The 22,098-nt window shown below is 54.0% G+C and overlaps 2 protein-coding genes across 2 annotated transcripts in view; one reads left to right on the top strand and one right to left on the bottom strand.

The window, feature by feature from the left end:
* Nucleotides 1–13,278, bottom strand: part of LOC144511072 (transmembrane protein 229B-like) — a 32,212-nt gene extending 18,934 nt beyond the window's left edge. Inside the window, exon 1 of the mRNA XM_078241046.1 lies at nt 13,060–13,278. The gene's annotated coding sequence lies outside the window, so the exon portion shown is untranslated. The remainder of the gene's footprint in view (nt 1–13,059) is intronic.
* Nucleotides 13,279–20,329: 7,051 nt separating this feature from the next.
* Nucleotides 20,330–22,098, top strand: part of paf1 (PAF1 homolog, Paf1/RNA polymerase II complex component) — a 37,596-nt gene continuing 35,827 nt past the window's right edge. The window contains exon 1 of the mRNA XM_078241651.1: nt 20,330–20,502. Coding sequence (XP_078097777.1) covers nt 20,459–20,502 — 44 coding nt within the window. The 5' untranslated portion in view covers nt 20,330–20,458. The remainder of the gene's footprint in view (nt 20,503–22,098) is intronic.

Below are 22,098 nucleotides of genomic sequence, written 5' to 3'. Positions count from 1 at the left end.
GGGGGGTGGGAATCAAATTGAAGTGACTGGGAGAGAGGAGGTAAGCTCACAAATAGAGAAAGCTTGTCGACAGTGTGAGAGGGAGAATAGGCAGGTGATAGAGAAGGGGAGCGCTCAGACCGAAGGTTTGAGATGTGTCTATTTTAACGCAAGGAGTGTTGTGAACAAAGTGGATGAGCTTAGAGCGTGGATCACTACTTGGAAATATGATGTGGTGGCCATTACAGAGACTTGGATGACTCAGGGACAGGACTGGTGACTTCAAGTGCCAGGTTTCAGATGTTTCAGAAGGGACAGGGAGGGAGGCAAAAGAGGTGGGCGAGTGGCACTGTTGATCAGAGATAGTGTCACGGGCTACAGAAAAGATGGACACCATGGAGGGATTGTCTACGGAGTCTCTGTGGGTGGAGGTTAGGAACAGGAAGGGGTCAATAACTTCACTGGGTGTTTTCTATAGGCCGCCCAATAGTAACAGGGATGTTGAGGAGCAGATAGGGAAACAGATCCTGGAAAGGTGTAATAATAACAGAGTTGTCGCGACGGGAGATTTTAATTTCCCAAATATTGATTGGAATCCCCCTAGAGTAAGGGGTGTAGATGGGGAGGAGTTTGTTAGGTGTGTTCAGGAGGGTTTCTTGACACAGTATGTAGATAAGCCAACAAGAGGAGAGGCTGTACTTGATTTGGTACTGGGAAATGAACCTGGTCAGGTGTCAGATCTCTCAGTGGGAGAGCATTTTGGAGATAGTGATCATAATTCTATCTCCTTTACAATAGCATTGGAGAGAGATAGGATCAGACAAGTTAGAAAAGTGTTTAATTGGAGTAAGGGGAATTATGAGGCTATCAGGCAGGAAATTGGAGGCTTAAATTGGAAAGAGGTTTTCTCAGGGAAATGTACGGAAGAAATGTGGCAAATTTTCAGGGAATACTTGTCTGGAGTTCTGCATAGCAACGTTCCAATGAGACAGGGAAGTTATGGTAGGTTACAGGAACCATGGTGTACAAAGGCTGGAATGAATCTAGCCAAGAAGAAAAGAAAAGCTTACAAAAGGTTCAGGGAGCGAGGTAATGTTAGAGATCTTGAAGAGTATACAGCTATTGGAAGGATCTTAAGAAGGAAATTAGGAGAGCCAGAAGGGGGTCAAAGAACAAAGAACAGTACAGCACAGGAAACAGGCCCTTCGGCCCTCCAAGCCTGTGCCGCTCATTGGTCCAACTAGACCATTTGTTTGTATCCCTCCATTCCCAGACTGCTCATGTGACTATCCAGGTAAGTCTTAAATGATGTCAGCGTGTCTGCCTCCACCACCCTACTTGGCAGCGCATTCCAGGCCCCCACCACTCTCTGTGTAAAAAACATCCCTCTAATATCTGAGTTATACCTCGCCCCTCTCACCTTGAGCCTGTGACCCCTCGTGATCATCACCTCCGACCTGGGAAAAAGCTTCCCACTGTTCACCCTATCTATACCCTTCATAATCTTGTACACCTCTATTAGGTCTCCCCTCATTCTCCGTCTTTCCAGGGAGAACAACCCCAGTTTACCCAATCTCTCCTCATAGCTAAGACCCTCCATACCAGGCAACATCCTGGTAAACCTTCTCTGCACTCTATCTAAAGCCTCCACGTCCTTCTGGTAGTGCGGCGACCAGAACTGGACGCAGTACTCCAAATGTGGCCTAACCAGCGTTCTATACAGCTGTATCATCAGACTCCAGCTTTTATACTCTATACCCCGTCCTATAAAGGCAAGCATACCATATGCCTTCTTCACCACCTTCTCCACCTGTGCTGCCACCTTCAAGGATTTGTGGACTTGCACACCTCGGTCCCTCTGTGTTTCTATACTCTTGATGGCTCTGCCATTTATTGTATAACTCCCCCCTACATTAGTTCTTCCAAAATGCTTCACTTCGCATTTATCTGGATTAAATTCCATCTGCCATTTCTCCGCCCAATTTTCCAGCCTATCTATATCCTGCTGTATTGTCAGACAATATTCATCGCTATCCGCAAGTCCAGCCATCTTCGTGTCATGCGCAAACTTGCTGATAACACCAGTTACACCTTCTTCCAAATCATTTATATATATCACAAATAGCAGAGCTCCCAGTACAGAGCCCTGCGGAACACCACTGGTCACAGACCTCCAGCCGGAAAAAGACCCTTCGACTGTTACCCTCTGTCTCCTGTGGCCAAGCCAGTTCTCCACCCATCTAGCCACCTCTCCTTGTATCCCATGAGCCTTAACCTTCTTAACCAACCTGCCATGAGGGACTTTGTCAAATGCCTTACCAAAATCCATATAGACGACATCCACGGCCCTTCCTTCGTCAACCGTTTTTGTCACTTCCTCAAAAAACTCCACCAAATTTGTAAGGCACGACCTCTCTCTTACGAAACCATGCTGTCTGCCACTAATGAGATTGTTCCGTTCTAAATGCGCATACATCCTGTCTGTAAGAATCCTCTCCAACAACTTCCCTACCACGGACGTCAAGCTCACTGGCCTATAATTACTCGGGTTATCCCTGCTACCCTCTTAAGTAACGGTACCACATTCGCTATCCTCCAATTCTCAGGGACCTCACCATGAGGTCATGAGAAGGCCTTGGCAGGCAGGATTAAGGAAAACCCCAAGGCATTCTACATGTATGTGAAGAGCAAGAGGATAAGACGTGAAAGAATAGGACCTATCAAGTGTGATGATAGGAGAGTTTGTATGGAACCGGAAGAAATAGCAGAGGTACTTAATGAATACTTTACTTCAGTATTCACTATGGAAAAGGATCTTGGTGGTTGTAGTGCAGACTTGCAGCGGACTGAAAAGCTTGAGCATGTAGATATTAAGAAAGAGGATGTGTTGGAGCTTTTGAAAAGCATCAAGTTAGATAAGTCGCCGGGACCGGATGAGATGTACCCAAGGCTACTGTGGAAGGCAAGAGAGGAGATTGCTGAGCCTCTGGCGATGATCTTTGCATCATCAATGGAGACGGGAGAGGTTCCGGAGGATTGGAGGATTGCGGATGTTGCTCCTATATTCAAGAAAGGGAGTCGAGACAGCCCTGGAAATTATAGACGAGTGAGTCTAACCTCAGTGGTTGGTAAGTTGATGGAGAAGATCCTGAGAGGCAAAATTTATGAACATTTGGAGAGGTATAATATGATTAAGAATAATCAGCATGGCTTTGTCAAAGGCAGATCATGCCTTACGAGCCTGTTTGAATTTTTTGAGGATGTGACCAAACATATTGATGAAGGAAAAGCAGTAGATGTAGTATATATGGACTTCAGCAAGGCATTTGATAAGGTGCCCCATGCAAGGCTTATTGAGAAAGTGAGGAGGCATGGGATCCAAGGGGACATTGCTTTGTGGATCCAGAACTGGCTTGCCCACAGAAGGCAAAGAGTGGTTATAGATGGGTCGTATTCTGCATGGAGGTCGGTCACCAGTGGAGTGCCCCAGGGATCTGTTCTGGGACCCTTACTCTTTGTGATTTTTATAAATGACCTGGATGAGGAAGTGGAGGGATGGGTTGGTAAGTTTGCTGATGACACAAAAGTTGGAGGTGTTGTGGATAGTGTGGAGGGATGTCAGAAGTTGCAGCGAGACATTGATAGGATGCAAGACTGGGCGGAGAAGTGGCAGATGGAGTTCAACCCAGATAAGTGTGAGGTGGTTCATTTTGGCAGGTCAAATAGGATGGAGGAATATAATATTAATGGTAGGACTCTTGGCAGAGTGGAAGATCAGAAGGATCTTGGGGTCCGAGTTCATAGGACGCTCAAAGCAGCTGTGCAGGTTGAGGCTGTGGTTAGGAAGGCATATGGTGTACTGGCCTTCATCAATCGAGGAATTGAGTTTCGGAGTCGTGAGATAATGTTGCAGCTATATAAGACCCTGGTCAGACCACACTTGGAGTACTGTGCTCAGTTCTGGTCGCCTCATTACAGGAAGGATGTGGAAGCCATAGAAAGGGTGCAGAGGAGATTTACAAGGATGTTGCCTTGGTTGGGGAGCATGCCTTATGAGGATAGGTTGAGTGTGCTCGGCCTTTTCTCCTTGGAGAGACGAAGGATGAGAGGTGACCTGATAGAGGTGTATAAGATGTTGAGAGGTATTGATCGAGTAGATAGTCAGAGGCTTTTTCCCAGGGCTGAAATGGTTGCCACAAGAGGACACAGGTTTAAGGTGCTGGGGAGTAGGTACAGAGGAGATGTCAGGGGTAAGTTTTTCACTCAGAGGGTGGTGGGTGCATAGAATGGGCTGCCAGCAACGGTGGTGGAGGCGGATTCGATAGGGTCTTTTAAGAGAGTTTTAGATAAGTACATGGAACTTAGTAAGATAGAGGGTTATAGGTAAGCCTAGTAATCGCTAAGGTAGGGACATGTTCGGCACAACTTTGTGGGCTGAAGGGCCTGTATTGTGCTGTAGTTTTTCTATGTTCGATGGACCCGGGTTCGATTCCCGGCTTGAGTCACTGTGTGTGTGGAGTTTGCACATTCTCCTGGTGTGCTCCGGTTTCCTCCCACACTCCAAAGATGTGCGGGTTAGGTGGATTGGCCATGCTAAATTGCCCCTTAGTGTCAGGGGGACTAGCTAGGGTAAATGCATGGGGTTATGGGGATTGGGTCTGGGTGGGACTGTGGTCGGTGCAGACTCGATGGGCCAAATGGCCTCCTTCTGCACTGCAGGATTCTAAAACATTTACCCAGGTTCGTCAGATATGATTTCCCTTGAACCCAATGCTTCTCTAAGCATGAAATGCATGTCCTTTGCAGCTGCCCACTCTGAATGAATCAAACGGTTTGATGATTTGCCATTCCATTTCATAACGAGCTGAGTTTAAATTCCATACCATCAGCAACCCCACCTACTGCCCGCAGTCCAGTGAATGAGCACGACACCCGATTATCCCAATGTCCTTCCATTTTCCACACACGTCAAACTCACAGCAACCTCGGCCTTGCTTTGCATTGACAGAATCACACCACCCCTATAGAGCAGAAAGAGGCCACTCGGCCCATCGAGCCTGCACTGACAACAATCCCACCCAGGCCCTATCCTCGTAACCCCACATATTTACCCTGCCAGTCCCCCCGACACTAGTGGTCAATTTATCACGGCCAATCCACCCAACCCACACATCTTTGGAGTGTGGGAGGAAACCCACGCAGACACGGGGAGAACGTGCAAACTCCACACAGTCACCCAAGCCGGGAATCGAACCCGGGTCCCTGGCGCTGTGAGGCAGCAGTGCTAACCCACTGTGCCACATTGTGAGATCGTCTCGCTTCTCTCCAGGCCAATGGCCAGCGATGTGTGGGTGGCAGCCTCCTCCTCCGGGTGATCCTGCCAACTCCAGTTAGTTCGGAAGAAGAGGGGTCCTCCTTGCAGGGGGTCACAGTCTGAGGATTCGGGGTTAGACCATTTAGGACGGAGTTGAGGAGACATTTCTTCACCCAGAGAGTGGTGAGCCTGTGGAGTTTCATTACCACAGGAAGTAGTTGATTCCAAAACATTGAACGTATTCAAGAGGTGGCTGGATATAGCACTTGGGGGGAATGGGATCAAAGGTTATGGGGGGAAAGCAGGATTAGGCTATTGAGTTGGACAATCAGCCATGATCGTAATGAATGGCGGAGCAGGCTCAAAGGGCCGAATGGCCTCCTCCTGGTCCTATCTTCTATGATTCAATGAGGAGGCTCAAAGAGAGGGAATTGCTTGTGATCATGTGGAACAGGGAGCTGTCCGAATGGGATCATCCCGCTGGGAAAAATACAACAGTCAGAGCAAAGATTCATCACCAACACAGCCTAACCTAGAGACGGTACGGAGCAAGTTCACCAGGATGTCGCCTGGGATGGAGCATTCGAGCTATAAATGGAGATTGGACAGGCTTGGATTGTTTTTCTTGGAGCAGTGAAGGCTGAGGGGGGACATAGAACATAGAACATAACAGCGCTGTACAGGCCCTTCGGCCCTCAATGTTGCGCTGACCTGTGAAAGCAATCTAAAGCCCATCTAACCTACACTATTCCAATATCATCCATCTGTTTATCCAATGACCCTTTAAATGCCCTGAATGTTGACGAGTCCACTGCTGAGTCCACTACATGGTTGAGGTGTGTAAGATTATGAGGGCTATGGACAGGGTGAGCAGGGAACAGCTGTTCCCCTTGGTTGAGGGGTCAGTCACGAGGGGGGAATAGTTTTAGGGCGAGGGGCAGGAGATTCAGAGGGGATTTGAGAATTTATTTTCGCTCAGAGAGTGGTGGGAATCTGGAATGCACTGCCTGGGAAGATTTACAACCTTTAAAAAAATATTTGGATGTAATATAACATTCAAGGATGTGGGACAAGTGCTGGAAAATGAGATTCGCTCGACTTGAGTTAAAGTTTTTTAAGTTTTGTTTATTCGTCACAAGTAGGCTCACCTTAACACTGCAATGAAGTTACTGTGAAAATCCCCTAGTCGCCACACTCCGGTGCCTGTTCGGGTAACACTGAGGGAGCATTTAGCACGGCCAACGCACCCTAACCAGCACGTCTTACGGACTGTGGGAGGAAACCGGAGCACCCGGAGGAAACCCACTGAGACACGGGGAGAACGTGCAGACTCCACACAGACGCAAACCGGGAATCGAACCCGGGTCCCTGGCGCTGTGAGGCAGCAGCGCTAACCCACTGTGCCACCGTGCCGCAGTGGTAGATATTGCTGCAGACTCGGTGGGCCCTGTATGACCCTCTGACCTTTTTTTTTTCAAACGCAATTTTAAAATGAGGAAATAAATAAAAAGCAAAATGTTCGCCTTCAATCGGCCATGAGAGATTTCCCCGGTGTATCCCCCAGAGATATGGTGTTTCTTCCTCTGAGCCTCCGACACACACTAACTGTGCAACATGTCCCCATTTCCTGACTTTCATTCACCATTATCAGTTGACGCCAGGCTCACATCTGCTTCACCCTCTTGCCAATTTGCATTTCTATTCACGGCGATTCATTCCTCGCTCATCCACTCTTGTTTCTTTGAAGCAGAAACTTACCGGAATTCTCCGGGAGTTCACGCCCTGCCGGCCGGGAAGGAGAATCGTCAAATCTCACTTTAAGCTGCAGCGGCACCAGAGAATCCCACTGGCGTGAACAGCCGGAACATTCCGGTCTATATTCCTGCTCAACTCCACTGATCATGATTTGATAACACTTCCACCTCCACCTCTTTGTCAATATCTTTCCTCCCAGTTTGTTTTATTCTTTCATGGGGCGTGGGCGTCCCTGGCTGGGCCAGAGTTTATTGCCCATCCCTAATTGCCCCTTGAGAAGGTGGCGGTGAGCCGCCATCTTGAACCCTGCAGTCCATGTGGTGTAGGTACACCCACAGTGCTGTTAGGGAGGTTTCTCTGCTCCAGTTGCTTTCTCATTGACTCAAAATTGTGCTAAATCTGAATTTACATTTTTCTCAATCATTATTTTAAGGATTGGGGGAGGTGGGGGAAGGAGTGAGTGGGGGGAAGGAGTGGGGCGGGGAAGGAGTGAGTGGGGGGGAAGGAGTGGGGGGGGAAGGAGTGGGGGGGGAAGGAGTGGGGGGGAAGGGGTGAGTGGGGGGGAGGGGAAGGAGTGGGGGGGGAAGGAGTGGGGGGGAAGGAGTGAGTGGGGGGGAAGGAGTGGGGGGGAAGGAGTGAGTGGGGGGGAAGGAGTGGGGGGGGAAGGAGTGGGGGGGGAAGGAGTGGGGGGGGAAGGAGTGGGGGGGAGGGGAGGAGTGGGTGGGGGGGAAGGAGTGGGGGGGGAAGGAGTGGGGGGGAGGGGAGGAGTGGGGGGGGAGGGGAGGAGTGGGGGGGGGAGGGGAGGAGTGGGTGGGGGAGGGGAGGAGTGGGTGGGGGGGGAGGAGTGGGGGAGGGGGGAGTGGGTGGGGGGAGGGGGGAGTGGGTGGGGGGGAGGGGAGGAGTGGGTGGGGGGGAGGGGAGGAGTGGGTGGGGGGGAGGGGAGGAGTGGGTGGGGGGAGGGGAGGAGTGGGTGAGGGGGAGGAGTGGGTGGAGGGGGGAAGGAGTGGGTGGAGGGGGGAAGGAGTGGGTGGGGGGGAAGGAGTGGGTGGGGGGAGTGGGGGGGGGGGGAATGAGTGGGTGGGGGGGAGGAGTGGGTGGGGGGGGAAGGGGGGAGTGGGTGGGGGGGGGGAAGGAGTGGGTGGGGGGGGAAGGAGTGGGTGGGGGAGGGGAAGGAGTGGGTGGGGGGGAGGGAGTGGGTGGGGAGGTGAGGTGGGGGAGGGGAGGAGTGAGTGGGGGAGGGTGGGAGGAGTGGGTGGGGGGAGGGGAGGAGTGGGTGGGGGGGGAAGGAGTGGGTGGGGGGGAAGGAGTGGGTGGGGGGGAAGGAGTGGGTGGGGGGGGGGAAGGAGTGGGTGGGGGGGGAAGGAGTGGGTGGGGGGGAAGGAGTGGGTGGGGGGGGAGGAGTGGGTGGGGGGGAGGGAGGAGTGAGTGGGGGAGGGGAAGGAGTGGGTGGGGGGGGAAGGAGTGGGTGGGGGGGGAAGGAGTGGGTGGGGGGGGAAGGAGTGGGTGGGGGGGGAAGGGAGTGGGTGGGGGAAGGAGTGGGTGGGGGGGGAAGGAGTGGGTGGGGGGAAGGAGTGGGTGGGGGGGGAAGGAGTGGGTGGGGGGGGAAGGAGTGGGTGGGGGGGGAAGGAGTGGGTGGGGGGGGAAGGAGTGGGTGGGGGGGAAGGAGTGGGTGGGGGGGGAGGAGTGGGTGGGGGGGGGAGGAGTGAGTGGGGGGGGGAGGAGTGAGTGGGGGGGAAGGAGTGGGTGGGGGGGGAAGGAGTGGGTGGGGGGGGAAGGAGTGGGTGGGGGGGAAGGAGTGGGTGGGGGGGGAAGGAGTGGGTGGGGGGGAAGGAGTGGGTGGGGGGGAAAGAGTGGGTGGGGGGGGAAAGAGTGGGTGGGGGGGAAGGAGTGGGTGGGGGGAAGGAGTGGGTGGGGGGGGAAGGAGTGGGTGGGGGGAGGGGAGGAGTGGGTGGGAGGGGAAGGAGTGGGTGGAGGGGGGAAGGAGTGGGTGGGGGGAAGGAGTGGGTGGAGGGGGAAGGAGTGGGTGGGGGGGGGAAGGAGTGGGTGGGGGGGGAAGGAGTGGGTGGGGGGGGGAAGGAGTGGTTGGGGGGGGGAAGGAGTGGGTGGGGGGGGAAGGAGTGGGTGGGGGGGGAAGGAGTGGGTGGGGGGGGAAGGAGTGGGTGGGGGGGAAGGAGTGGGTGGGGGGGGAAGGAGTGGGTGGGGGGGGAAGGAGTGGGTGGGGGGGGAAAGAGTGGGTGGGGGGGGAAAGAGTGGGTGGGGGGGAAGGAGTGGGTGGGGGGAAGGAGTGGGTGGGGGGGGAAGGAGTGGGTGGGGGGAGGGGAGGAGTGGGTGGGGGGGGAAGGAGTGGGTGGAGGGGGGAAGGAGTGGGTGGGGGGGAAGGAGTGGGTGGGGGCGAAGCAGTGGGTGGGGGGGAGGGGGAGTGGGTGGGGGGGAGGGGGAGGAGTGGGTGGGGGGGAGGGGGAGGAGTGGGTGGGGGGGAGGGGGAGGAGTGGGTGGGGGGGAGGGGGAGGAGTGGGTGGGGGGGGAAGGAGTGGGTGGAGGGGGGAAGGAGTGGGTGGGGGGGGAAGGAGTGGGTGGGGGCGAAGCAGTGGGTGGGGGCGAAGCAGTGGGTGGGGGGGAGGGGGAGGAGTGGGTGGGGGGGAGGGGGAGGAGTGGGTGGGGGGGAGGGGGAGGAGTGGGTGGGGGGGGAGGGGGAGGAGTGGGTGGGGGGGAGGGGGAGGAGTGGGTGGGGGGGGAGGAGTGGGTGGGGGGGAGGAGTGGGTGGGGGGGAAGGAGTGGGGGGGAGGGGAAGGAGTGGGTGGGGGGAAGGAGTGGGTGGAGGGGGGAAGGAGTGGGTGGGGGGTGAAGGAGTGGGTGGGGGGGAAGGAGTGGGTGGGGGGTGGAAGGAGTGGGTGGGGGGGGAAGGAGTGGGTGGGGGGGGACGGAGTGGGTGGGGGGGAGGGGAGGAGTGGGTGGGGGGGTGGGGAGGAGTGGGTGGGGGGGAGGGGAGGAGTGGGTGGGGGGGAGGGGAGGAGTGGGTGGGGGGGAGGGGAGGAGTGGGTGGGAGGGGAGGGAGGAGTGGGTGGGGGGGAGGGGAGGAGTGGGAGGGGGGGAGGGGGAGGAGTGGGTGGGGGGGAGGGGGAGGAGTGGGTGGGGGGGAAGGAGTGGGTGGGGGGAGGGGGAGGAGTGGGTGGGGGGAGGGGGAGGAGTGGGTGGGGGGAGGGTGAGGAGTGGGGGGGTGGGGAGGAGTGGGCGGGGGGGAGGGGAGGAGTGGGCGGGGCAGGGGGGAGGGGAGGAGTGGGCGGGGGGGAGGGGAGGAGTGGGCGGGGGGGAGGGGAGGAGTGGGCGGGGGGGAGGGGAGGAGTGGGCGGGGGGGAGGGGAGGAGTGGGCGGGGGGGAGGGGAGGAGTGGGTGGGGGGGAGGGGAGGGGGGAGACACCTCTAAACTTAACCTGCTGGTGGGAGGGCGGGGCAGAGGGGCACATCTCAGCTGAACCATTTGGCGGGTTCCTTTCAACCTTCCCTGTTGGCAGAGACAACACCTGTCAACCTAACCTGTTGGTGGGGGACGGGGGGTGGGGGACGGGGGGTGGGGGACAGGGGGGACGGGGGGGTGGGGGAGGGGTGGTGGGAGGGGGGGTGGGGGGGGGGTGGGGGGGCGGTGGGGGTGGGGATGGGGGGGGGTTGGGGGGGCGGTGGGGGTGGGGATGGGGGGGTGGGGGGGGTGGTGGGGGGGGGGGTGGGGGGCGGCGGTGGGGGGGGGGTGGGGGGGATATTTCTCAACCTGACCCGCCGGTGTGAATGGTTCGGGGGAGGGAAGCGAATGTGCTGCTGCCAAGCTTGCGGATGGCACAAAAACAGGTGGGAAGGCACGTGGAGAGGATGTGACAAAGAGGGATATGGGCAGGTTAAATGAGTGGGCAAAAAACTTGGTGGATGAAATTTAATGTCGGAAAATGTGAAGCGATGCACTTTGGTGGGAAGAATAAAGAAGCTGAATATTATTTAAATGGAGAAAGACTGCAGAAAGTTGCAGCTCGGAGAGATTTGGGGGGTCCCCGTGCACAAACCACAAAAAGCTAGTGTGTAGGTTGAGTAGCTAATCGGGAAGGCAAATGGAATGTTGCCTTTTATTTCGAAGGGAATCGTGTATAAATATAGGGAAGCCTTGCTAAAACGATGCAAGGCACTGGTTAGACCACACCTGGAACACTGTGAACAGTTTTGGTCCCTTTAGCGAAGGAAAGATATACCGGAGGCAGTCCAGAGAAGGTTCACTAGGTTGATGCTAGGAATGGATGGAGTTTCTTATGAGGAGAGGTTGGGACTGTATTCATTGGAGTTCAGAAGAATGAGAGGCGACCTTATTGAGACATATCGGATTCTCAGCCCGGGGTTTTATTTTTATTAATTTGTGGGGCGTGGGGGTCGCTGGCTGGGCCCAGCATTTATTGCCCATCAATAGTTGCCCGAGGGCAGTTGAGAGTCAACCACATTGCTGTGGCTCTGGAGTCACATGTAGGCCAGACCAGGTAAAGACGGTAGATTTCCTTCCCTAAAGGGACATTAGTGAATCAGATGGGTTTTTACGACAATCGTTTGATGATTATCAGTAGATTCTTAATTGCAGATTTTTTTATTGAATTCAAATTTCACCGTCTGCCGTGGCGGGATTCGAACCCGGGTCCCCAGGACATCAGCTGAGTTTCTGGATTGATAGTCTAGCGATAATATCACCAGGCCATCGCCTCCCTGTTTGACAGGGTTGATGATGAGAGGTTGTTTCCCCGTGTGGGAGACACTGGGACCGGAGGGCATCATCTCAGAGTGAGGGGGTCGCCCATTGAAGGCAGAGATGAGGAGGAATTTCCTCTCTCCGAGGGGAGTGAATCTGTGGAATTCTTCACCGCAGAGGGCTGTAGAGGCTGGGGCGGTAAGTACGTTCACGGCTGAGACAGACAGATTGTTAATCAGTAAGGGAATCGAGGGGATAAGGTGGGAAAGTGGAGTTGAGGATTATCACAACAGATCATTCATAATATCACTGAATGGCGGAGCAGATTCGATGGGCTGAATGGCCTCCTTCTGCTGCTGTATCTACAACCTAACCTGCTGCTGCTGTATCTACAACCTAACCTGCTGCTGCTGTATCTACAACCTAACCTGCTGCTGCTGTATCTACAACCTAACCTGCTGCTGTATCTACAACCTAACCTGCTGTTGTTGTATCTACAACCTAACCTGCTGCTGTATCTACAACCTAACCTGCTGCTGCTGCTGTATCTACAACCTAACCTGCTGCTGGTGCAGCTACAACCTAACCTGCTGCTGTATCTACAACCTAACCTGCTGCTGTATCTACAACCTAACCTGCTGCTGCTGTATCTACAACCTAACCTGCTGCTGCTGTATCTACAACCTAACCTGCTGCTGTATCTACAACCTAACCTGCTGTTGTTGTATCTACAACCTAACCTGCTGCTGTATCTACAACCTAACCTGCTGCTGCTGCTGTATCTACAACCTAACCTGCTGCTGCTGTATCTACAACCTAACCTGCTGCTGCTGTATCTACAACCTAACCTGCTGCTGTATCTACAACCTAACCTACTGCTGTATCTACAACCTAACCTGCTGCTGCTGTATCTACAACCTAACCTGCTGCTGCTGTATCTACAACCTAACCTGCTGCTGTATCTACAACCTAACCTGCTGTTGTTGTATCTACAACCTAACCTGCTGCTGTATCTACAACCTAACCTGCTGCTGCTGTATCTACAACCTAACCTGCTGCTGGTGCAGCTACAACCTAACCTGCTGCTGTATCTACAACCTAACCTGCTGCTGTATCTACAACCTAACCTGCTGCTGTATCTACAACCTAACCTGCTGCTGCTGTATCTACAACCTAACCTGCTGCTGCTGTATCTACAACCTAACCTGCTGCTGTATCTACAACCTAACCTGCTGCGGGTGCAGCTACAACCTAACCTGCTGCCTGAGGCCCAGGCCCCGCCCCCCCGTCACTCCTACCTGCCGGCGATGCCGGGAAGCGGCTCCGGGGACGCGCCTCCAGCAGCGGGTTGTGCGCGCTCCGAGTTTGTCCGGGGGCGAGCGTCGCGCTCTGGATGGCGGGGGCTGTCCGGGGGCGAGCGGCGCGCTCTGGATGGCGGAGGCCCGAGCGGGGCGGTCGGGGCCGCTCCCGGCTCCGCTTCCTCCGGCCGGCGGACGGCAGCGTCAACCCGGCGTGATGACGTCACCGACATCCGGCCGCGCAACCGCAGTGAAACTGGGATGAGAAGGGGCTGGGAGTGATTGACAGGGGGAGGGGCTGGGAGTGACTGACAAGGGGAGGGGCTGGGAGTGATTGACAGGGGGATGGGCTGGGAGTGATTGACGGGGGAGGGGCTAGGAGTGACTGACAGGGGAGGGGCTGGGAATGACTGACATGGGGAGGGGCTGGGAGTGATTGACAGGGGAGGGGCTGGGAGTGATTGACAGGGGGAGGGGCTAGAAGTGACTGACAGGGGAGGGGCTGGGAGTGATTGACAGGGGGAGGGGCTGGGAGTAATTGACAGGGGGAGGGGCTAGGAGTGACTGACAGGGGAGGGGCTGGGAATGACTGACATGGGGAGGGGTTGGGAGTGATTGACAGGGGGAGGGGCTGGGAGTGACTGATGGGGAGGGGCTGGGCGTGACTGACAGGGGAGGGGCTGGGAGTGACTGACGGGGAGGGGCTGGGAGTGACTGACGGGGGAGGGGCTGGGAGTGACTGACAGGGGAGGGGCTGGCAGTGATTGACAGGGGGAGGGGCTGGGAGTGATTGATGGGGGAGGGGCCGGGAGTAATTGACCAGGGGAGGGGCTGGGTGTGATTGACAGGGGGTGGGGCTGGGAGTGATTGACAGCCAGTGAGGGGGGGGCAAGGAGTAATTGATGGTCGGAGGGACTGTAATTGATTGACTGCTGGTGAGGGGGAGGGGCTGGGAGTGATTGACGGGGGAGGGGCTCAGTTTGATTGACAGCTGGAGTGGGGGAGGGGCTGGTAGTGATTGACAGCTTGACTGGGGGAGGGGCTTGAAATGGGGTGGGGCTCAGTTTGATTGACAGCTGGAGTGGGGGAGGGGCTGGTAGTGATCAACAGCTTGACTGGGGGAGGGGCTAGAAATGGGGTGGGGCTCAGTTTGATTGACAGCTGGAGTGGGGGAGGGGCTGGAACTGGGGAGGGGCTGGGAGTGGGGTAGGGGCTTCACAGGGTGAGGGGTCTGCAGAGGGATGTTTGGGGTCAGGGCTGCATAGGGGGTGCTGGGTGCAGGGGAGGTGGGTGCTGCATTGGGTGGGGGGACCTGGTTCTGTCATCACAACATTTCAGTGTCTGCTCCAGCTCAGTTTCTGCCCCCCCCGAATGTTGATTCAGTGATGATTAAATGCCATGGGAAGTTGGTTAGATTCTCTCTTGTTGGTTATTGCCTGGCACTCATGTGGCATGAATGTTCCTTGCCATCTATCAGCCCAAGCCTGGATATTGTGCAGGTCTTGCTGCGTTTGGACACGGACTGCTTCCACATCTGAGTTGTGAATGGCGTTGAACATTGTGCAATCATCGGCGAACAACCCCATTTCGAACCTCATTAAAAAGAGGGAAGGTCATTGATGAAGCAGCTGAAGATTGGGCCTCGGACACCACCCTGAGGAGCCCCTGCAGTGATATGGCTACTCGAGCATCTCGGAGGCTGGCGATACCTCTTAACTCCCCAAAGTCTGCAAATTAAACACAATCCTGATTTGTAAATATATCATTCCTTCATCCGGGCCTGGGTGGGATTGTGGTCGGTGCAGACTCAATGGGCCGAATGGCCTCCTTCTGCACTGTAGGGATTCCATGGATTGCAGATCACAAATCTCGTGGTGCCCACATCACGAATGAATAAAACTATGTTGTTATGACCTGGTCAACACCTTGATTGACAGTTGGACTGGGGGAGGGCTGGAAGTGGGGGAGGGGCCCACTTGACAGCCAAGGTTGGACAGAAAGCTGAGGGTTTAACCTCTAACCTCCTTGGCCACTGGAGAATTTCACCCACTCCTCAGTAACTTCGACTTGGGTTTTCTGGTGCTCTACTTGGTCTAATGTTGCCTTGCAGTCAAGGACAATCACTCTCACCTCACCCCCTGAGTTCAGCTTTTCTGTCCTTGTTTGAACCGAGGCTGTAATAAAGTCTGGAACTGAGTGTTCCTGGCAGAAGCCAGACACAGTTGCCACTAGACAAGAGTAGGTGCCGTTTGATAGCACTGTCCAACAACACTTTGCTGATGATTGCGAGAGTACAGCGATGGGGCATTGATTGGATATGTTTCTTCCTGCTTTTTTGTGGACAGGGTATACATGGGCAATTGTCTACATTGTTCAGTGCATCCCAGTGCTGAAGCTGGACTGGAACAGCTTGGCTCGGAGGGCACGGCTAGTTCCAGAGCATAAGTGTGAGGTCATGCCTTTTGGTCACAAAAATGGGAAGGCGACTTATTATTACTAAATGGGGAAGGACTTCAGGGTGTTCCGGTGCAGAGGGATCTGGTGTCCTCGTTCATGAGTCATAGAAAACTAGCATGCAGGTACAGCAGATAATAAAGTGAATGGAATGTTGGCATTGATAGCCAAAGGAATAGAATATAAAGGTAAGGAAGTATTGTTACCAATATATAAGGCATTGGTGAGGCTGCACCTGGAGTATTGTGCACAGTTTTGGTCCCCTTATTTGGGGAAAGATGTCATGGCATTGGAGGCAGTTCAGAGGAGGTTCATTAGATTGATTCCAGAGATGAGGAGTTTGTCGTATGAAGAGAGATTGAACAGTTTAGGCCGATACTCCCTAAAATTTAGAAGAATGAGGGGAGATCAAATTGAGGTATACAAGATGATAAAAGGTCTGGATAAAGTAGACGTGGAGCGGATGCTTCCTCTTGTGGGGCATTCTGGGATGAGAGGTCATAGTCTTAGAATAAGGATAGCAAATTTAAAACAGAGTTGAGGAGAAACTACTTCTCCCAAAGGGTTGTGGATCTGTGGAATTCGCTACCCCAAAGTGCGGTGGATGCTGGGACAGTGAGTAAATTTAGGGAGGAGTTAGACAGATTTTTAATTGGGAATGGGTTGAAGGGTTATGGGGGGAAGGCAGCAAAATGGGGATGAGGAGCATATCAGCCATGATCGAGTGGCGAAGCGGACTCGATGGGCCGAATGGTCCAATTCTACTCCTATATCTTATGAAGGTATGAACAAGCCTTCACTGTTGTCAGGGCCCGTAGCCGTTGCAGTATCCAGTGCCTTCAGTCATTTCTTGATATCACGCGGAGCGAATCAGACTGACTGAGCACTGACACCCATCAGTATCCATGTATCTGTCCAAATGCCTTTTAGATGTTGTCAATGTCCCTGCCTCAACCACTTCCCCCGGCAGCTCATTCCACACACGTCCCACCCTCTGTGTAAAATAGTTGCTCCTCAGGTTCCCATTAATTCTTTCTCCTCTTAACTTAAACCTATGCCCTCTAGTTCTCGATTCCCCAACCTGGGAAAAAGACCCTATCCATGCCCCTCATGATTTTATACACCTCTATAAGATCACCCCTCAGTCTCCTACGCTCCAAAGAGAAAAGTCCTAGCCTGTCCAATCTCTCCCTATAACTCAGTACCTTGAGTCCTGGCAACATCCTTGAAAATCTCTTCTGCACTCTCTCCAGTTTAATATAATCTTTCCAAGGTGACCAAAACTGAACACAATACTCCAGGTGTGGCCTCATCAGCGTCCTATACAACTGCAACATAACTTCCCAACTTCCATACTCAATGCCCTGACTGATGAACGCCAGCATGCCAAAAGCCTTCCTCACTGCCCAATCCACCTAACCTGCACATCTTTGGACACTAAGTGGCAATTTAGCATGGCCAATCCACCTAACCTGCACATCTTTGGACACAAAGGGGCAATTTAGCATGGCCAATCCACATAACCTACACATCTTTGGACTCTGGGAGGAAACCAGAGCATCCGGAGGAAACCCACGCTGGCATGGGGAGAATGTGCAGACTCCACACAGACAGTAACCCACACGGTGGCACAGTGGGTTAGCACTGCTGTCTCACAGCGCCAGGGACCTGGTTCGATTCCCGGCTTGGGTCACTGTCTGTGTGGAGTCTGCACATTCTCCCCGTAACTGCGTGTGTTTCCTCCGGGTGCTCCGGTTTCCTCCCACAGTTTGAAAGACGTGCTGGTTAGGGTGTATTAGCCATGCTAAATTCCCCCTCAGTGTACCAGAACAGGCGCCAGAGTGTGGCGACTAGGGGAATTTCACAGTAACTTCATTGCAGTGTTAATGTAAGCCTTACTTGTGACGAATAAATAAACTTTAACTTTTAACTTTAACCCGAGGCCAGAACCGAACCCGGATCCCTTGCGCTGTGAACCACTGTGCCGCCCTTATTCAACATCCTGTTGAATCTGCTTGGCACCTCTTCTAGTGCAATCGCATCCCTAGATAATCCTCCCTATTGTCCTGGCCAATATTTATCCCTCAATCAACATAAAAAAACATATGATCGGATCGTGATCGCACTCTGTTTACTGTGTGTGGCTGCCATGTATCCTACACCACAGCGGTAACTGACTGCACCTCAAAATTACTTCATTGACTGTGAACTGCTTTGAAGATGTCTGGGGGTCATGAATGATGCTATTTCAATACATTCTTTTACCTCAACTTTTTTCCAATTCTGATGAGAAAAGTCATCAAAGGTTAACCCTGCTTTCCTCCCCACAGGTACTTCTTAATCTTTCATTCACTAAAGGGACCAACGGCTTCTCTTGCCATTGGCTGCAAGGGTCCAACAAGACATAAGTTTGGGCATCTCTACCAGGGTCATGGTGGGCACGGAACCCAACTTGGTGCCAGTACAGTCCCACTCAGAGAGGCAGCTGTGGGAAATGGGAATAACAGCTCCTTTGAGGTTTGACTTGTGCTGGGAAGAGCATGGAGAGAGAGAGAGAGGAAGAACTTGTATTTTGATTTGATTTGATTTGTGTTATTATTGTTGCATGTATGGGATACAGTGCACGCTATACAGACAAAGCATACTGTTCATAGAGAAGGAAACGAGAAGGTGCAGAATGTAGTGTTACAGTCACAGCTAGGATGTAGAGAAAGATCAACTTAATATAAGGTATAAGATAGCCTCTTGTAGCCCCTCAACCTGAAACTGGAGCTTCATCCCTTTGAAATAAACAAATCATAGAATCCCGACAGCACAGAAGAGGCTGAATGACTTCCTTCTGCATTGTAGAGATTCTATGACAGAGTATCCCATCCAGACCCCCTCACCCACCCCATCCCCATAACCCCACACATTTCCCATGGCTAATCCATCTAACCTACACATCTTTGGATTGTGGGAGGAAACCAGAACACCCGCAGGAAACCCATGCAGACAAGGAGAGAACGTACAAACTCCACACAGACAGTCACTCAAGGCCGCCGGAATTGAACCCGGCTCCCTGGAGCTGTGAGGCAGCAGTGCCACCATAATAATAAACCTGAGTAAGAGCACTTTCTATAGATCAGCGATGGGCAACCGAGGTGAGTGTGTGTGGGCTGCATGAGTGACCCTCCTTCATCTCAGTGGCCCACAAGATTGAAATCGGGCTTGTTCACTCACCGTGACCCCGTGAATAAGATTAAATACATTTAATACATGCCAAATATTTCTTAACGAGTTATAGAAAATGCTTAATTGTTCATAACCTAATAAAACTATTAACTTCAATTGGTATGAACAAAAGAACTATTGACACTTTGGTCACAGAGGGAGCGCACGGCTCTCACAGTCAGCCTCTTTTAGGGCCAAACAAATAAACCAACTCAAATTAACTCAGGGATGAAGTAAAAGGGGCAGCTCCCCAAAAGGAGGGGGGAACAGCCCGAACAAAATCAAAGTACAAAGGAATCTTAAAACATCAAATCATAATGTGATTATTAGGGTCGATAACGCACCCCCACCCCTGCGGTGCCCAACGGGCGCGGAAGGCGTCACCTGCACCCCTGGACACGGCTCTCACAGTCGGTGTTGTGGGCAATCAGCACACACCTCACTTCATTCGCTCTTGCTTTACGTGCGAATCGCTTCAGTCACACCGGTAAGAAATAAACTACACGGATGGAAACCAGCGGAATGTGGCAACCCCGCACCCGGGCAACGGACAACAAAATGTCTGGTGGGGGCCGCACTCAGAACCCAGCTGGGCCGCAGGTGGCCCCCAGGATACAGGTTGCCTTTCATAGGACACGGGCCTCACTGGCAGGTCAGCATTTATTGCCCATCCCTAGTTGCCCGAGGGCAGCTGTGACTCTGGAGTCACATGTAGGCCAGACCGGGTAAGGCGGGCAGATTTCCTTCCCTAAAGGACATTAGTGACCCAGATGGGTTTCTCCGACAATCGACAATGGTTTCATGGTCACCAGTAGATTCTTAATTCCAGATATTTTTTATTGAATTAAAATTCCACCATCTGCCGTGGCGGGATTCGAACCCGGATCCCCAGAACATTAGCTGAGTTTCTGGATGATAGTCTCGCGATAATACCACGAGGCCATCGCCTCCCCAGCAGTGAGGGGGCGGAGTCAGTGCACCGGGGCGGGGTTAGCGCTGGGGGGGTTGAGTGCCGCGGGGGGCGGGGTTAGCACTGTGGGGGCGGGGTCAGTGCCGCGAGGGGGCGGGGTTAGCACTGTGGGGGCGGGGTCAGTGCCGCGGCTGAAGACTCAGTCAGTGAGGGGGCGGGGTCAGTGCACCGGGGGACGGGGTTAGCACTGTGGGGGCGGGGTCAGTGCCGCGGGGGGGTGGGGTTAGCGCCGCGTCTGCAGACTCAGTCAGTGAGGGGGCGGAAACTGCTGTGGCGGAGTCAGTGTCGCGCGCAGTGACAGTCAGTGAGGGGCGGAGTCAATGTCGCACTGTGGGTGAAGGGGCGGGGTGTGCCGGGGCGGGGTTAGCGCTGCGGAGGCTGGGTCAGTGAGGGGGCGGAGTCTGCCGGGGGCGGAGTTAACGCTGCGGAGGCGGGGTCAGTGAGGGGGCGGAGTCTGACGTGGGCGGGGTCAGCGCTGCGGAGGCGGGGTCAGTGAGGGGGCGGAGTCTGCCGGGGGCAGGGTCAGCGCTGCGGAGGCGGGGTCAGTGAGGGGGCGGAGTCTGTCGGGGGCGGGGTTAGCGCTGCGGGGGCGGTGTTAGTGAGGGGGCGGAGTGTCAGGGAGGGGGCGGAGTCAACAGCACCAATGGCCGCTCCTCCCACCTCGGGTTGACGCAGCGGCGGTTGGAAGCGGCGCAATGCACTGTGGGAGCTGTAGTTCCCGGCAGCCACCAGCTCCCAGCAGACATCGCGCGGTGCGGGACCATGGCGCCGACAATCCAGAACGCGCAGCGGGATGACGGGCATCGGTAAGCCGGGGAAAGGGAGCGAGGGTGACGGCTGTTTCACATTTATATCTCTGTGTAAGGCCTTGTACCCGCCATTGGGGTTACCTTCAGCCAAATTCCGTTTCCCCGAGTTCGATTTCAACTCAACCCGATAAACAGCAGCTGATCAACAGACAGGGAACTCACTGGGTCCTAGTGCCCACCCCATTCCCTTTGACCCCCTTCTACCCCCCCCCCCCCCCATGGAACTCACTGGGTCCTAGTGCCCACCCCATTCCCTACAGACCCCCTTCTACCCCCCCCCCCCATGGAACTCACTGGGTCCTAGTGCCCACCCCATTCCCTACTGACCCCCTTCCCCCCCCCCAATTGGGAACTCACTGGGTCCTAGTGCCCACCCAGCTCCATCATTAACCCACCCCCCCCCCCCATTGGGTACTCACAGGGTCGTAGTGCCCACCTAGCTCCATCATTACCCCCCCCCCCCCCCATTGGGTACTCACTGGGTCCTAGTGCCCAACTAGCTCCATCATTAGCCCATCCCCCATTGGGTACTCACTGGGTCCTGGTGTCCACCTAGCTTCATCATTACCTCCCCATTGGGTACTCACTGGGTCCTAGTGCCCACCCAGCTCCATCATTAACCCACCCCCCATTGGTACTCACAGGGTTGTAGTGCCCACCCAGCTCCATCATTTACTCTTCCCCCCCCCCCTCCCCCCTCCCCCCCAATGGTGCTCACTGGGTCCGAGTGCCCATCCAGCTCTCTCATTCACTAAAGGGGACTCTCTGGCTTCTAGTGAAAATGATACAGAATGGGGAGGTCATTTGGCCCATCAAGCCTGGATGGGTCCTTGAAAAGGCAATTGAGTTAATCCCATTCCCTTCCTCAGAATCACAGAATTGTTACAGCACAGTAGGGAGCCATTTCTGTTATGTCTGAGCAGTGTACCTAGCCTTCTCCTCATAACCCCCTCCTCTCAACCTTTTCCAAGCAAAACAGCTTCAACTTCTCCATTCTATCTACGTAACTGAAATTCCTCATCCCTGGGCCAATTCCGGTGAATATAGAGAGAATAAGGGTTAAGAGAGAGAGAAAAGAGGAAAAAACCTTTTCACTCGGGGGGTGGTGGGAATCTGGAATGTGCTGCCTGGGAAGGTAGTGGATGCTGGAAACCTTACAACCTTTAAAAAAATATTTGGATAGGAATTGAAATATCTTAACATTTAAGGATATGGAACAAGTGCAGGAAAATGGGATCAGCGCGCCTTTAGTGGTAGTTATTGTAAGCTTAGATTCGATGAGTCAAAGGGTCTTTTCTGCGCTGTATGATTCTGACAAAAGAAAGGTAAAAAATAAACAGCTGTAAATTATTGAATTAGTCGAGAAGGAGTTTGTATGATCCATTGTACCTGTTTATGTGCTTTTGAAGAGATAACCAATCAGACCCACATCCCTGCTATTTCTCTGTAACTTTGCAACTTTTAGCCTTCGAGTGTTTATTCAATTTCCTTCTGAAAGTTGCTCTCGAGTCTGCTTCCACTGCCCTTCAGGCAGCGCCTTCCACATCATTGTAGCCGAATAAAATCGTGGTGGCACAGTGGTTAGCACTGCTG

Source organism: Mustelus asterias, chromosome 24 (assembly GCF_964213995.1).
Source record: "Mustelus asterias chromosome 24, sMusAst1.hap1.1, whole genome shotgun sequence".
NCBI lineage: Eukaryota > Metazoa > Chordata > Chondrichthyes > Carcharhiniformes > Triakidae > Mustelus > Mustelus asterias.
The sequence above is the reverse complement of the archived record's forward strand: the minus strand, read 5'-3'. Positions and strand labels throughout refer to the sequence as shown.